We start from the raw sequence: 16,072 nt of genomic DNA, 5'->3' as shown, positions 1-16,072 counted from the left end.
ATGTTTTATGTATGGAGGTGTAGCCAAGACACATACAAAATAGAGCACTTAGAATCTGCACTGGGGCAAAGAGAACAACTCCTGTCAATGCAGAAGCAGGGGAGGCGCCAGTAGACCTGTAGACCTGGGTGTGGCAATGAGAATCCAGCCAAGGGGGTTCTAAAGGAGTGTTTGGAGAACGGGGTTCAGAGTAATGGATTTGGATGCAAAGCACGGAGAAAGGCAGCTGAATATGGGCTGAATAATATCCAGTTTAGCACTCCGAACCCTATTAGTGTAGTTCCCCTGTGTTTTCCCCCCAAAATCTGAAGTATATTTTAAAATAATGGAATTTAAGAAGGAATTGGCTGTTTGTGAGAAAGGGCTTCTAGCAAGACAGTATATTAACATTTACACGGGTGGGTCTAAGGATGAGCATGGCAAAGTTGGCATAGGGGTATATATTCCAAAGCCAAAAACCAGCATTGGCAGGAGGTTACCTGATAATCTATCAGTTTATACAGCAGAAATGATGGCAATGAAAATAGGCCTGTGGTGGGTGGAAGAGGTTCTCCCAGACAGAGATGTATTCTGGGTAGCCTCTGCTTCTGTAGTATTTAAAATCAAATCTTTAGACTCTGTTAGACCAGACCTAATTCTGGAAATTCATCAAAGCCTTTACAGTTTGCAAAGAATAGTCAATGAGTTTTCTGCTGGGTTCATGCCATGTTGGTCTTGAAGGAAATGAGGTAGCAGTTAATAGCCAAAAGTGCCAATAGGGTCGCCATTTGGAAAAGGGGAAGGAAAGGCTATAGTTAAAAAAGAGATGATGAAGAAGTGGCAGAATAAATGGGTCGGAGCTGACAAAGAGCGAACATATTACTGGGTTCAAAAAATCCATAAATGCAAACTGTGTTCAGTTGGAAAATAGGAGAGATTAAGTCAAATTAACAAGATAAAGGTTTAATCATACAGGACTCAAGAAGACAATGTTCATGGTAGTCAGGTTGAATGTTCTGAGTGTAAGATGGTAGAGGATGTTGAACATGTAGTAGCCTACTCATGCGTTGCAGTAGGTTTACTGAAGAGAGGGAGAAGATTGCGATGAGGATTGTAGCGGCAGGGAGAGTGTAGTCTGGAGGGATTGTTGGGAACTATAGGGAAAGGGGTGGATAGTGCTCAGAGAGCCATTGTACAATTTTGAGAGATACACAGTTGTATAACAGAATTTAGGTAGGACTATCTAAAATATGATGTTTCCCCAACTCAAGTTAATATGTAGACCTTGACATGTTTGCATACTCCGTAGGCCTACAGTAGGTGGCGGTATGCACCTTCTAAGCTTAAGATTGCAATCCGCCAACAAGCGAAAAGAAGAAGAAGAAGGTAAACAAATAAGTGTTTCCGGTTCCGGGTGAAGTATTACACTGACAGGACGAAATGTTCGCACGGTTGGCACGGTTTGGGCCCACCTTGTCCCGTTTTCGCTTAAAACCGGTGTCCGGGGCCCGGTTAGTATCTCAGTCGACACCGTCCGGAGCGGCTGGTTCGGCTACAGTGTCGGATTTGCAGCCAGCTCATGTCAAGGACAGTCATGGACACGCAGAGGTCAGCGCATTCGAGAAGGTGAGTTGAAAAGGAAACACTCCGTGTGTCACTTAATCGGTTTAATTTGCTAATATCTGTCCAGCTATGTTAACGTTAGTAAAAATCGTTATCCTACCTAGACAATATGGAGCTAGGCTAGTTTGCAACATGTCCCTTTAGTCACTGATACGGTCTCACACATACAGCTAGCTGCACATTGTTGTTGCTAACAAAGCTAGCTAGCTAGATCGGTCCTGTTTGGTTATTGATGTTATGGTTCGGATAGCTAGGCGACAGTCCATCACAAATTGGTCCTCTGCCCGTTATCGGTGCAGCTAGGTTGGTTGTTACTCACCTACGGTAGTTAGGACTAGGGGCAGCCTAGCTTCTCTCCCTTTCCCTCTATTTATTTGACATGTAGAGAACAGCAGGTGTAGTAAACCCATAATCAGATAATAAATTGAAGTTCACCAATGCCTAACATCAAGTTAATCACCTGTCTTTTACCTTATAGAATCCAGATTATCATGGATTCTCTGAAGATCCAGTTGTGGACATGTGGAACATGAGGCTGGCCTTCTTCTTCAGCATCTCTCTAGCCTTGGTTGTTGGGGGTACATTCATCCACTATTTACCAGACCATGGGTATGTGTTCTCCCTAGAAAGTTAATATGCACATTGAAATTATGTCACTCTGTAATGCAAGAGTTAAAAACAAAAATCAACTATTATGTTTAGTGTGTGTGTGTGTGTGTGTGTGTGCGCGCGCGCGCGCGCGCGTATGTATGTATTTATGTATAGATAGATAGATAGGTAGATAGATAACCCATGCAGTGGGATTTAAACTTGGGTCCAGCTACATTGGTGCAGGTGGATGGTACTTATCCTGGGGGAGTGAGATTATCCAACAACTTGCTACCTAATCAGGACTCACAAGGACTCAGTTTCACTCGGTTAAATATTCCCTTTCGGGACTGAATTACTATCTGGCTGGTATATACAGTCCCTTATCTGTCCATAGTGACATTGTCAGACTAATTTCAGTCCGCCTGGTCAGAAATTCAAAACTCCTCGATATATAAAGTGTAGCAGAGAAATCTCAAAGGTACCCACAGGAGGGTTGTATTTTCAACTGTGCTGGGGTTTGAAAGCCAGCCATTGCTAATAAACTTGTTTTATCTTTAGCTAAGGCAGGAGAGGAGAGGAAATCGCACACCTACTGTCCGAGGTGCAGGCAGGCGGTAAACATATGGACTAGAAGAGAGGAGACGCCGCACACTCTGGCAGGTCCTCCTGATGAAGGCTCACGCCGAAACGTCGATACATTTGTTTTAGTCTCGTAATTAATTGCTTGCATCGGACCTGCCAGAGTGTGCGGCGTCTCCTTTCTTTATCTTTAGCTAAAACACAAGTCATATTTTACAAAATGGATTAGCTGAAATCACTAATCACAGCACTTGCTATTGGCCATTGCTGGTCAGAAGTAGGGATGCACCGATGCATCGGTCGAACATCGGCATCGGTCAAACATCGGCATCGGCCGATGTTGGCCTTGTTGACTGCCATTGGCCCATTGGCAAATAAAATGACATTCACCGATGGTAGTGGCCGATGTTATGTCGCAACAATTACGTCTTTTTTTGTTGCAAAACGTAGCCTACCAAGCTGCAGATTCGGAGAAGATCCGTGACGTAACGCCGCAAACGCAGGTGTAGTTTGCTTTCAAATTAAAGTGAAATAAAAATCGGCGTTTTGGAACCAAACACTTCATTTCTTTGTTTCCCTGGCACAAAAGGGGGAATAAAAATTAAATAAAATAAACATCGGCATCGGCCATCGGCTGGATTGTTATTTTAAACATTGGCATCGGCCCAGAATTCTGCAATCGGTGCATCCCTAGTCAGAAGCTATAGTGTAACAAACAAAAAATCGTTTTAGCTAAAGATTTAACATGTTTATTAGCAGTGGCTGGCTTTCAAACCCCAGCATGGTCAAAGACACAACCCCCCTGCATCTGTGGGTACCTTTGAAATATCTCTGCTACACTTTATCAAGGAGTTTTGAATTTCTGATCAGGCGGACTGAAATTAGTCTGACAATTTCTCTATGGACAGATAAGGGACTGTGTATACCAGCCAGATAGTAACGCAGTCCCGAAAGGGGATATCGGGTACTTATACTATATAGCCTTAACTATAACATTTTGGTCTAAAGGTGCTAAATCATTGCACATGTACCATGTTCCTGAGGACGCTTTTCAAAAGTGCCTTTTTCCTCCATCTCAGGGACTAATTGAAATGAGAGATGTTACTCCAGACTGTAGAATTGGAATTTATATTTTAACTCAAGGTGCTAAATCATTGCATACTGAATGTACCAGTGACTATGCATGCCTACACAGAATAAGCAATCTGAGTTGCAGGCAGGTGTGAGACAAAGCAGCTAGGCAGCTGGCGAGGTACATAACCAGTCACAATGATCAAGGGTTGTATTTGTCATATGCATGGTGTACACAATACTATGAAAAGCGTATTCTTGAGGTTCCCCAAGGGCAATGGCAATATATTGTAGAAAAGAGGTAATGCAGATAAGAAAGTAAGGTGTACAAAATACACATTATTTACTACAAAGATACAATAAAACCTGAAAATGTGGATCCCTTACATTATACAATAATGATAAGCAATCTTTTGTCCTGTCTTTTTGTCTTCAGTATGAGGCAGTGGGCACGAAGGGAAGCAGAGAGGCTGATTAAACAGAGGGAGGCAGAGGGTCTTCCCCTTATGGGGGAGAACTACTATGACCCAAGCAAGATTGTGCTACCTGGAGCTGGAGAGGAGTAGGATGTTCAATAAGTGTCTGTTATTAGACATTTATCTTTGACTGTAAATTTGATTGTCATTATAGTGTAATAAAAATGTCTACCATACCTAATAAAATGTGTACTTTTTCAACAAAAATGTTTTATTGTTCAAACAAAAGATATGTTGTGGCTACTGTTCAGTGATAATCAATTGTCAAATAAATTTCTCCCCCCCAGTTCAGATCAGTTTATTGCCATGGTAGTTTATACATACTAGGAATTTGTTTAGGTCGATGGCAGCCTACATACACTGATGGAGACATTAGACAGGGTGCAGGACAGGACGGGACAGTGCAAAGACAGGACAGTGCAAATACAATATATATCCAAGAAAAAGTACAAACACAAAATACACAATATACATAGAATGGAGTGTGGTGAGGGTATACAGTGTGTGTGCAGAGTGTAATATTTTCAATGGTGCAATGTTTTCAATGTGTGTGTTCTTTGTGATTATGTAGTACAATCAGCAGTTGTGTGCAAGCGGTGCAAAGGGTATAGAGTCAGAGGGGGACCCAAGCCTTGTGGAAGAGGCTGGTGGCAATTGGGAAGAAGCAGTTTTTGTGGCGTGAGGTCTTGGTCCTGATGGACTGCAGCCTCTGGCTGGAGGGGAATGATTCAAAGAGATTGACTGAGGTGGGAGGGTCGGCCACAGTCTGTGCCGTCAATGTGATGTGTAATAATCATATTCAGCATCAGTTGCATGTTCAGTCCACTGAGATTCTCACAACACATTGGGAAAAATAAAGTAATGGAAAAATACTTTTTAGGGAGAGACACTCCAACTAACTCCATAGTTCATGCAAATTCTCCATTCAGAATCGTTTCTCACGGCAGGATGCTTATTACAAAAATACTTCAATCATTCCAACAGTAACAATTACTGTGCCATCTAATGGCACAATAATCAGTCATAAAAAGCGCAAATGGTAACAGTTGTCAATAGAATTTGTTTCATTGAACTCATGCACTATTATGCTACTACAGAGGAAAGCCAACATAGTTGCTTGGTGTGTGCAGACCTCCTTTGTTAATACTACTCTATCGGTTTAAAACTGATCTGTTTAATTGTTATTGTCATTAATCAGTCTCGCTGACCGTAAGTTGAGTCTGGAGATAAAATACGGGACATATATGGGACTGTTGCATGGATTGTAAATATCAAATGAAGGGTTAGAACCGTTACAGTTTAGGGAGGGAGCTATAGCTATATAGCTGGAGGGTCAGAAACCCGCCAGACACAACCCCTATCCCTGAGCCATAATCTGCCATTGTCACTTGAGTAGATATTAATAATTCTTCAGATTAGGAGTAAAAGGAGACCACCCATAATGCCACACCAATTCCACTTCAGACTGGTAGCAGAATACCTCAGGGATTCACCCAGTGACGTACAGGACATTCGAATGTGCCATTTCAAAATAAAGGCCTTCTAAATTGTCCCATTTCCTCCAAATTCAGAATAGGATTAAAAGGAGACTGCCCATAATGCCACACAAATTGCACTTCAGAGTGGTAGCAGACCAACTAAGGGTGTCACCCAGTGACTTTCAGGACATTCTGGTGTGGCATTTCAAAATAAAGGCTTTCTTTAATGTCTTATGATTTACTATTTACTCCAAATTCAGATGACGATTAAAAGGAGACCCCTCATAATGCCACAACGCTTCAACTGCAGTGTGGTATCAGATTACCTCAGGGTGTCACCCAGTGACCTTCAGGACATTTGTGGCATTTCAAAATAAAGGACTTCTAAACTGTCATACGGTTTACTATTAACTTCAATTACAGATTAGGAGTAAAAGGAGACCGCCCATAATTCCACACCAATTCAACATCAGAGTGCTAGCAGACCATTACAGGTTTCCACTTTCAGGACATTCTGATCTGTTTATTTATGTGATAACGTTAGCTCTTCATTACAATGAGGAGTCAAATCGGCTTTAGATATCAATAGATATCAACTTTATTCATTTGCTGCTTAAGCAACCAATATTATCCTATCATTCTATACAAACAAAATAATATGACTCATGAGAAGCAAATCAGATAAACAATGACTGTATTAGGAAAAATTACATTGGATTCTGTGGTAGTAATATAATGACATGAAGACCTGAAATGCATGTTGACTCTCCGGTGCAGTTGGCTCTGCCCCCAAACACCGTCCAGTTCATCTTTGCCCAACCGCCAACCTCGTAGTAGCACGTCCACCCCCAGTCTGGCAACCCTAAATCCCCAGCAACACACACACCAAGCTGGCAGGCTCCATGACCAATAAGTTATTAGCCTAGACTTGGGAGCCAATCACCATCAATGTGGGCGTGGTCTTAAGACAGGGCGTTTTCACCCGAGACCAATGACCTCTTATCTTTGAACCGGATGCAACTCCCTCTTTGAGAAGCTTTTGGGTAATTGGTGTGGCATTATGGGAGGTTTTCAGATTAATCTGAATTTGGAGGAAAGTAGTAGGTCATGTAGGACAATTTAGAGGGCCTTTGTTTTGAAATGACATATCAGAATGTCCTGAACGCCACTGGGTGACACCCTGATGTGTTCTGCTACCACTCTGAAGTGGAATTGGTGTGGCATTATGGGCGGTCTCCTTTTACTCCTAAACTGAAATTGGAGGAAATAGTAAATCGTCAAGGACATTTTAGAAGGTCTTTATTTTGAAATGCCACATCAGAATGTCGTCAACGTCACTACGTGACAACCTGAGGTGGTCTGCTAGCACTCTGAAGTGGAATTGGTGTGGCATTATGGGAGGTCTCCTTTTAATCCTAATCTGAAATTGTAGGAAAGTAGTAGGTCGTATAGGACATTAAGAGGGCCTTTATTTTGAAATACCACATACGAATGTCTTCAAAGTCTCTGGATGACACACTGAGGTCTGCTAGTACTCTGAAGTGGAATTGGTGTGGCATTATGGGGATCCTACTTTTTTATCCTAATCTGAAATTGGAGGAAAGTAGTAGGTCGTAGAGGACATTTTAGAGGACCTTTATTTTGAAATGCCAAATCAGAACGTCTTCAAAGTCTCTGGGTGAAACCCTGAGGTGGTCTGGTTGCACTCTGGAGTGGATTTGGTGTGGCTTTACGGGCAATCTCCTTTAATTCTAATCTGAAAATTAAGGAAATATAGTTAATGTGACAATTTAGAGGTCCATTATTTTGAAATGACACATCAGAACGCCCTTTCACTTAATAAAAACATAGTTAGCTGATTTCACTAAGTAAGTGAACGCGACGGTGGCAAATCTCAGTTCTTACAAGAGAAAAGACGATTTGCCGTAATAACGTTAGTGTTTGCGCAAAGGGGAATTGGCGGTGGCCCATATGTCTTCCATTTCCGAATTGAAGGCTGACTTGACCGCAGTACACAGTTCACCCTGTTCACCAATAAACTCTATCCATTAGAATTATTGGACCTCGAGGGTCTTTATTTGCTACACGTGACACACACAAACACGTGAGTGAGCGGCGACAGCGCGAACGCACACATACACACGCCGGCGGCCCTCATCAGTGGTGCCTGGGGACCAAGTGCTCAGTCCAAGTCCTGGTCAGGGACAGGACTAAAGAGCGATCTATTCTTCTGCATGGTTTCATATTGATGTTCTTGGTAGGAAACCACTGTAAACACGTGGAAAACATACACATTCTGCACAGAAAGGCCCGGAAAATCCCCCATCTCATGGTAGGCTACTAGCTCAAACTGTTCAGAACTGGCCCATCCCTTCCTCTATAAACTCATCCACCTGAGATAATAAAATGTAAACCAGGATACATTTGATTCCTACAGGTGGGATCATTCTTCGCTTCCGTTGTTCTACACCGGCAAAGAAGCAACCCCCCTGGCACTGGATAGGGCGGTTTTGTTTTCAGTTGATTGGCTAAATTGACCGCCATTCATGAATTCGAGGTTGCCATTGGTTCGCGGTTCGTGGCATGGGCGGATGTTATCGGCGTGGCACTGTCGGGGGCGGGGCAGAAGGGTCGGGCAGGAAAAGAAAAGGAAGGCGAGGACATCTGAAATAAAAAACGGTAAATAAACGATTAAATGTGATCTCTTTCTACTAACCATATTTTACGCCTGCTTTATACATTTAATATTATCTTCACGTGGTGAACATGACTTTTAAAGTCGTGTTTGTGGCTAGCTAACTATTGTGAATGTGAGACGAGAACAGGCCGGACGCTAATGCTAGTTGGCCAACGTTGCCACTTTATTACTGTAGCTATCTAGGCTAGCGAGTTGATGACGGAAACGAAGAACAGGCAAACAAGTGAACGGCTTCTCGCTTCGATAGCTGATAGCTACTCACAGCGGCTAACGTCGTTAGGCCAGCAAAAATGTCACTCTGCCCCAGCTGGTCCGGACTATCTAGCCGGATGTCCCTCAACAAGTAACATGTTATGCGATAAGTAACCTTAGCCAGTTAACGTTAGATTGTTAGTTGACTAGCACTAGACTCCGAGCTTATGTCTGATGTTGCTTGCTTGCTGCTACACCTCGTTTTATCGAACAATACTATCGCTACTACTATGCAATTAATGTTAGCTAGTTGCCGAGCAGTTAGCAATGACATTTGGCAGTCGCGCAAGACTAGCTATTGGTAAAGTCCGCTGCTGGTTTTATCATAGAGGTTTGACTATGAATCAGTGCCGCGCACTGTGTGGACTGTCAAATGCCGAGAGATGTGTGGCTAGCTAGCTAAGCCAGCCACAAGCCGATAGCCAACGTTGGACACTACAAGCTTGCTAGCTCACCACCACCTCTGCGATTCACTTTGCTAGCTAGCCAACAATAATAGCTAGCTAGCATTTGCTAACTCACTGCTGAACCTAGTAGATGTCTGGAAAACTATACATTATCTAGCAGCATCCTTTTGAAATGACACCATGGCACAAGCACTATCGAGCAACGTTCGTATAGTGACAGAAGCTGTAGAAACAGCCTTCACAGAGACGAGGTAGCTAACTAGATATGCTAGCAAGAAATAAGTGTGGCGTTAAACCCTAGTTACGATTCATTTGTTAGCTAACTAATGAAGACATCACACTTGCCTTGCTAGTTACTGACTCGACGTGGTCGGACGCAGCGAACTAGTTGCGTCTCTCTGGGTGCGGCATGTTGTGACTCTTGACTCAAACTGCCTGCCTTGGTTTGGTTGGAAATGCATTCAGTTCATGTAACCTGTAACGTTAAGTTAGCCAGCTGCGGTGAGATAGGTTTCATAAACCAATGCTAGCTTCAAATCTTTGGGAAATATAAGCCTACCCAATTTATATTAATCCCATGGGTAATATTAAGTGAATCCTGAGAATCAGTTCTATGCAACATTTTAATCTCAAAGCTAATTTCTTTCAGATGGCTGCTATCCGCAAGAAACTGGTGATCGTTGGTGATGGTGCTTGTGGAAAGACCTGTCTGCTCATTGTGTTCAGCAAGGACCAGTTTCCTGAGGTTTACGTACCTACAGTGTTTGAGAACTATGTGGCTGATATTGAGGTGGATAGTAAGCAGGTAAGCTTGTGCCAAATAATTATGTCATTCTTCTACAGTCCTGCATAGTTTAGAGCGGCATCAGTGTTCAAGATTGTTTTTGGCTCTGCAGTTTTAACTTTAATTTAACTTTAATTAATTGTATGTTCCAGGTTGAACTGGCACTCTGGGACACAGCAGGACAGGAGGACTATGACCGACTGAGGCCTCTCTCCTATCCTGATACTGATGTTATCCTCATGTGCTTCTCTATAGACAGCCCGGACAGCTTGGGTAAGACCTTAGTGATATGAAGTTCTGTATTGTCTTGTGTAAACCAACAAGTCCAAATGAACAGTTTTTAAAGTGACATATTTGTCTGCAACAGAGAATATTCCTGAGAAGTGGACCCCAGAAGTGAAGCACTTTTGTCCAAATGTGCCCATCATTCTTGTGGGTAACAAGAAAGACCTGCGAAATGATGAGCACACAAGACGGGAGTTAGCAAAGATGAAGCAGGTACAGTCTGAATTATCTTTGATTTGAGTCATTTCCCCTCAGAGATCAATTAAGTACTACCTACTCACCTACCTAAAGGCAAAATACCTGGGACTAGATTAGTACTAGGCGAGTAGGCAATACAACACCATCTAGGTGACACACATTACTGATAAACTAACAGAATGGATGAGGAGTCACCATTAAAGGGATATTCTGGAATTTTTGAACTAGGGACTCATTTTCGACTTACCTATGACTGATGGAGATCATTTTCAGTTAATTCCATGCTGTAGATGGCTTTGGGTTCCAATTTCCACTGGTGGCTAATGCTAGCGCAACACAATGAAGTCACATTAGCCTGTCCACAAATCACCCCCAAATACCCAAAGTGCACCCAAAAACAAATTAAATGAATAAAGTCTCTCTGGAATTCTTTTGTGTCTATTTATCATCTGTTTTGAATGCAAACTATCGTGTAATCGGTTCTGGTTTGTGGAACTTATATTTCTGTCTGAGAGTCAGCAGGCAGAGTAACACTGTTAGATCCGGCTAGAGCCAGCCTGGAGCCAGCGCTTGTCAATGTCAACAAAGTGCGAGCACAAGTGACAGAAATATAGGTCCCCAAACCAGAATGGATTACACGATAGTTTTGATTCAAAACGGATGGTAATAGACACGAAAGAATCTCTGTGAGACTTTACTCATATTTAATTTGTTTTTGGGTGCGCTTTGGGTGTTTGGGGGTGTTTTTTGGACAGGCTAATGTGACTTCATTGTGTTGCACTAGCATTAGCCACCAGTGGAAATTGGAACGACCCAAATCTATCTACAGCATGGAATTAACAGAAAATGATCTACATCAGTCAAAAACATCATAGGTAAGTCGAAAATGAGGCCCTAGTTCAAAAATTCCAGAATATCCCTATTTAGTTTTACTGTGGTTTTATATTTTAGTTTGGGCTTTACACATTACAGGGATATTCTCATATCCAGAACACCTCGTAATATTAGATAGATATGTTATTCACCAGAGACATAATTCCCTTCTGCACAGAACTAAAAATTGTTGTTCATTCACCGCATATAACATTTTCTGATAAAACATCGTTACACATAGATTTTAAATCCCCTTGTTTTGTGACATCTTAACAGGAACCCGTAAAGCCGGAAGAGGGACGCGACATGGCCAACCGCATCAACGCCTTTGGCTACTTGGAATGCTCAGCCAAGACGAAAGACGGCGTGAGGGAGGTGTTTGAGATGGCTACCAGGGCAGCGCTGCAGGCCAAGAAACGGGGCAAGAAGAACACCTGCCTTCTGCTATAGAGCGCTGGGTAAAGATGGGAGTGGGAGGGTAGGGGGAAACAAACCAGGCCAAGGAAAATGCTGCACCCCTCTTCTTGGTCTCCCTGCTTGGACGCCGGGTGGAGGAGGTTCCAGGGGGAAACAAAGGAGGAGGAGAAGATGAAACCCGGCCAAACGGAGATGATGAAAGTTAAACGTAACGAAAAAGGGAGATCACACATTTTTAAGGCCAAGGTGATTGCGATCAGCTCTCAAATGAAGATAATTGTGCAGTTAAGATTTTCAATTAGGACCTGGACAACGAGATGGTTAAGAAACACAATATCTCTTGGGTAAACTGTCAAGAGTATTGTGGTGCCATGCAGTACCGCAATCTCTGTTGGGTTGTGTGTGATACGATTGGATGTTCTTGATAGGGTCCTAAACCCCAGCACTAATGCTCTGGTTAAGAAGAGTTCAGCATTGTCAGAGAAAAGGGGATTAGGTGCACCAGAATCCTAGCCTGGCTTCGCCAGACCCACTTCGCAAAAATGCGAAAGGTCTGGAAATCCTGCGCTTATTTTAGATTTCCAAGGGGCGTTATCAACGGTTAGACCAAAATGCCTCTGGCTCTGGATGCAATTGGATAGACCTGTACAACCAATCATAGCAACGAAGCGTGGGTTAGTCATCCTATCATATCAAGTGGATAAACCAGTCGTTGTATCAATCCCGCCCCACATTAGATAAACGGTTGTGATTGTCCCAACCAATATCTGGTCGGGATGGAAATCAGTTTGAGTCCGTGTGGATGACCAGACTTATCTACGGAGTGAAATAGAATGAGCTCACATGCGCAGGCTGGCGACGCCAGGCTACCAGAATCCATGCATTTATGCCCAGCTTTCCCTGTCCTCCCTGGCTTGCAGTGTGTCTGTCTGCGCTCGTCGTCTTTTCATTTTTGTCCAGCAATCCCATAGTTGTTTTATTTCACTTTTCTTCCTATGGATAGATAGACTAACCCCTATCACTGTGTGTGGACCAGCTCCTCTTTTATCAAACATTATCTTTGGTCCAATCTTATAGTTCATTTGATACAAGCAATTTTGATTTATTTAAATAGCTACATGTTTTTATTTGCCTTTGACTATAAATTGATCTTAAATGCATACATCCATAATGATACTAACTGATTTTGTGTGTGTTTTATAAGCCTGTTTATGTAATGTAATAAGAAATTACTTTAGAATTTGGTTGATCATTAGTTAGGCTCTTGAGTCATATTAAGATATACACTTGATGTGGACTGTCAGACACTGTTGGGTGTGAAAGGGTATCATTTTGTAATAGGTGGTATTAAAGGTTTTGCAAATTTGGTATTTTCCTCTTGCAGATTCATTATCGGGAGTGAGTTTTTAAATGTTGAACTATTATTCTCACTCCTGTCAGCCACGTTTTGCTCCACATGTCTAAGAAATTTTGTCTTTTCCCCCTTCGATGTCTCTTAGTGAATGTTTAACCTTTTGTGGCATTCTCCTGGCTTACTATACTGTATTAGTTGTGCATACTTTGCAAAATCTAGTAACTTCAACCAGTAAAAGATATTTAAAGCTTGAAAAGTAATTCATGAAAAGAACATGACAAGATGTCAAACTATTGAATTCAAGTAACTTCTTAAAGATCTTGGTCATTTGTGAGGGGGAAATTCTTTTGTATACAAATGCATCATCACATTTCTTCAGTTCACTTTTAAATGTATTCCAAGAAAATAAATTGTTATAGGGAATGACATTGTGTTATTTCATGTTTGGATGCACTTTACTCCACAAAATGTTCAAAATGATTAAGCATTCACAGAGCTCAGACAAAGGAGACACAATACTGTATAATCTCAAAGTGTAGCGGCTTGGCTCCACTACAGTCGTCGGTGTCAGCCGTCGACATTCTACTGTTAAAAATCAAGATATGACCGATTCTAACTTTAACACTGGCATCAAACGTAATGCAATGGCTACAGTGGAGCCACTGTCATTAATTATAACGGATTCATTCCTTCAGCATCCAACGGCTGATGGTTGACACTGACACAGCTACAGTGGAGCCAAGGGGTAACGGTGAACTCTCCATGACGTCTTCATTTCAGTTATTCCAAGGTTTGGTGGAGTCCTGTTACAAATTCCACATAGTAGGGGTCTGAAATAACAATGGCAGTTAAGCAGTAGAGTGAGTGATCCATTGGTCTTACAACCTACTAATAAAGACATACATCACTGATAAAAGGTTAGAGGCTATGACACATTGTGCAGTATGTAGGACAAATGATACAAACCTGTGTCAGGTTGTATATAGGAGTGTCTGATGAGAAAGTCTAGGACGACCATGGCACAGTTCGGTTTGAATTCATCACTGACCAGCGCTTCTTTCACCTGAAATAAAAATCATATGAAAAACATGCAGAAGAACGGATGCTCTTCAGTCCTGTTCCGGACCAGGACCTGAGCACTTGGACTTGGTCCCCGGGCGCCATGAACGATGGCTGCCCAAAGCTCCTGGCTGCCCCTGATGGAGGACAGCTTGGATGGGTGAAATGCAGGGAAGAATTTCCATCAGCGACCGCAGATGTGTGTGTTGTGTGTGGTTGTCGTTCGTCGGCTCATTCACCTGTGTGTATTTGTGTGTTCATCACTGTGTGGCGAATAAAAGACCCTAGAGGTCCTGAATTATTATTATGCTTCATATTCAGCATTTGAAATTGGTATTATTTCAAAAGGATGAGTGATTTACCTTGTCTATTGAGAGGAGGTAAAAATCTTGCACTTCTCCATCGCCTATTTTTGGCTTGAACTCCGGAGGAAGTTCTAAATCGAACACAAATTGGTTCTCAGGGAACACTCCCTCTTCATCCTCATAGGTATAGCTAGAAGACACATGAGCCATTCAGGTCAAAGAGGACATAGTTAGGTGTAGAATGGATTAGGCCTCATGATTTGAAGCCCATTCTGCTGTGCAAAAGTGACTCTCACCTGACTGTGCTTACAGGACACGCAGTCTCTGCAATGGCTGCTGGGATGCAGGCTTCCTCTTCACACTCTTTGACCAAGGTGTCCTTAACACTGATACCTGCTGCCAAACCGCCAGCTGCCTGCAATCATGCAACATTACGCTACACAACTACACATCTTTAACTGAGAAGTGTAAAACAGGATTTATATCCATTATTGTCATTCAGACCCAGACTCAACCAGGCTACTTTCCTCTCCTATTGGATAACTCAATTCCTTCCCTCTCGATCTCTGACACCCTCAGTATTATTGTAGGCTACAGGAGATCACAAAGACCAGTAAAAGATGAAGACTGACCAGGTTGTCTAGTTGTCCTGGGTAAGTCTGCTTTGTGATGGAGCGCCGGGCCAACCACATTCTGAGTTCACCATTCTCATCTCGACTGTATCCATTTATGTGGACTCCATACCGCTTCACTCCAAAAAGGCCTGCAGAAAGATAATATTAATGGACCATCCAATGACAGGGGAAACATGATGTACTGCAGTAGGACAAGGAGACTTACTTGTGGCTGATCTCTCCATACACATAAGTGGAGTGTCACAGAATTTGGGCATCACTTCATACTTCTACTAGACAGGAAGAATTATGAGGTTAATGTTAATAGTGTAGGCCTACTCAATTATGTTGGCACAAACAAACAAAACACATTTCCTACTGTATGACAAATGTAAAACATCGGAAATGCCGCTCACCTCATCTCGCCATCCCTTCAGGCATGCCAGTGAGCCTTCCTTCCTCAAGGTCTGAAGCACGGCATCCACCGCATCAGACCTCCTCCCATACGAATCAAGACTCTGGCACAGTGTGATAGCGCCATCTTGTGGTGACTTGAATACGTCCGGAAATCTACTCAAGATGGACGCTACTTTGGTTTGCACCCATCCAACTTGTTCCCCCGCCACCTCAAACCGGAGGCAGGTGGCACGACAGGAGTCTGTAGACGTAACATGTAAGTGTGTATTTAGGTTGCGGACAAAGTGTGGTTTGTTAACGTAGGCTAATTATCTGTTAAATGACGACACAATATAGCCTACAGAAAATAGGCGACTATACACCAATTGTAGCTTAAGTCGCAATGATCATGTCAAAGACAACATAACCACACAATTGTCTAACCTGGCGAATAAAAGTTATTCATTCGTCGAAGCACTTGTAGCATTTTATCCGACCAGCTAGATACAGCAGTGTTCGCCATTTGGATAAACTGCTGGATTTTTGCACACCTGTTCCTGGTGTTAATGTACGTTATTATGGTTTGCCCAAAGATAATATAGTTCTATAATTTAAAAACTATACAATAGTCTA

The 16,072-nt window shown here is 42.5% G+C and overlaps 3 protein-coding genes across 3 annotated transcripts; 2 read left to right on the top strand and 1 right to left on the bottom strand.

The window, feature by feature from the left end:
- Positions 1 to 1,396: 1,396 nt before the first annotated feature.
- Positions 1,397 to 4,485, top strand: ndufb11 (NADH:ubiquinone oxidoreductase subunit B11). The gene is made up of 3 exons (XM_084436263.1): positions 1,397 to 1,605; positions 2,081 to 2,211; positions 4,280 to 4,485. Exons 1-3 carry the CDS (start codon positions 1,420 to 1,422, stop codon positions 4,407 to 4,409), a joined length of 447 nt encoding a protein of 148 aa, XP_084292389.1. The 5' UTR covers positions 1,397 to 1,419; the 3' UTR covers positions 4,410 to 4,485.
- A 3,928-nt stretch (positions 4,486 to 8,413) lies between these two features.
- LOC311307149 (rho-related GTP-binding protein RhoA-C) lies at positions 8,414 to 13,479 on the top strand. The gene is made up of 5 exons (XM_084435940.1): positions 8,414 to 8,476; positions 9,804 to 9,959; positions 10,091 to 10,211; positions 10,306 to 10,436; positions 11,571 to 13,479. The coding sequence occupies exons 2-5, from the start codon at positions 9,804 to 9,806 to the stop codon at positions 11,742 to 11,744; spliced, it is 582 nt and encodes a 193-aa protein (XP_084292066.1). The 5' UTR covers positions 8,414 to 8,476; the 3' UTR covers positions 11,745 to 13,479.
- Positions 13,480 to 13,521: 42 nt separating this feature from the next.
- tpk2 (thiamin pyrophosphokinase 2) lies at positions 13,522 to 16,026 on the bottom strand. The gene is made up of 8 exons (XM_084436308.1): positions 15,884 to 16,026; positions 15,460 to 15,701; positions 15,270 to 15,333; positions 15,062 to 15,192; positions 14,726 to 14,844; positions 14,487 to 14,619; positions 14,032 to 14,128; positions 13,522 to 13,895 (listed from the first exon to the last, which is right to left on the bottom strand). The coding sequence occupies exons 1-8, from the start codon at positions 15,960 to 15,962 to the stop codon at positions 13,846 to 13,848; spliced, it is 915 nt and encodes a 304-aa protein (XP_084292434.1). The 5' UTR covers positions 15,963 to 16,026; the 3' UTR covers positions 13,522 to 13,845.
- Between the last annotated feature and the right edge of the window lie 46 nt (positions 16,027 to 16,072).

The sequence above is a fragment of the Borostomias antarcticus genome (genome assembly GCF_949987555.1).
Source record: "Borostomias antarcticus genome assembly, chromosome: 3".
NCBI lineage: Eukaryota > Metazoa > Chordata > Actinopteri > Stomiiformes > Stomiidae > Borostomias > Borostomias antarcticus.
This window is presented reverse-complemented; position numbering and strand designations above follow the sequence as displayed.

Excerpts from the sequence above, each read along its gene's own strand:
- LOC311307149 (XM_084435940.1), top strand. The coding sequence starts at position 9,804 with ATGGCTGCTATCCGCAAGAAACTGGTGATCGTTGGTGATGGTGCTTGT. Across the intron at positions 9,960-10,090 it reads TTGAGGTGGATAGTAAGCAG|GTTGAACTGGCACTCTGGGA; the intron begins GTAAGCTTGTGC and ends TGTATGTTCCAG. Across the intron at positions 10,212-10,305 it reads AGACAGCCCGGACAGCTTGG|AGAATATTCCTGAGAAGTGG; the intron begins GTAAGACCTTAG and ends TGTCTGCAACAG.
- ndufb11 (XM_084436263.1), top strand. The coding sequence starts at position 1,420 with ATGTTCGCACGGTTGGCACGGTTTGGGCCCACCTTGTCCCGTTTTCGC. Across the intron at positions 1,606-2,080 it reads AGGTCAGCGCATTCGAGAAG|AATCCAGATTATCATGGATT; the intron begins GTGAGTTGAAAA and ends TTTACCTTATAG. Across the intron at positions 2,212-4,279 it reads CACTATTTACCAGACCATGG|TATGAGGCAGTGGGCACGAA; the intron begins GTATGTGTTCTC and ends TTTTGTCTTCAG.
- tpk2 (XM_084436308.1), bottom strand. The coding sequence starts at position 15,962 with ATGGCGAACACTGCTGTATCTAGCTGGTCGGATAAAATGCTACAAGTG. Across the intron at positions 15,702-15,883 it reads GAATAACTTTTATTCGCCAG|ACTCCTGTCGTGCCACCTGC; the intron begins GTTAGACAATTG and ends TTACGTCTACAG. Across the intron at positions 15,193-15,269 it reads TATGGAGAGATCAGCCACAA|GCCTTTTTGGAGTGAAGCGG; the intron begins GTAAGTCTCCTT and ends ATCTTTCTGCAG.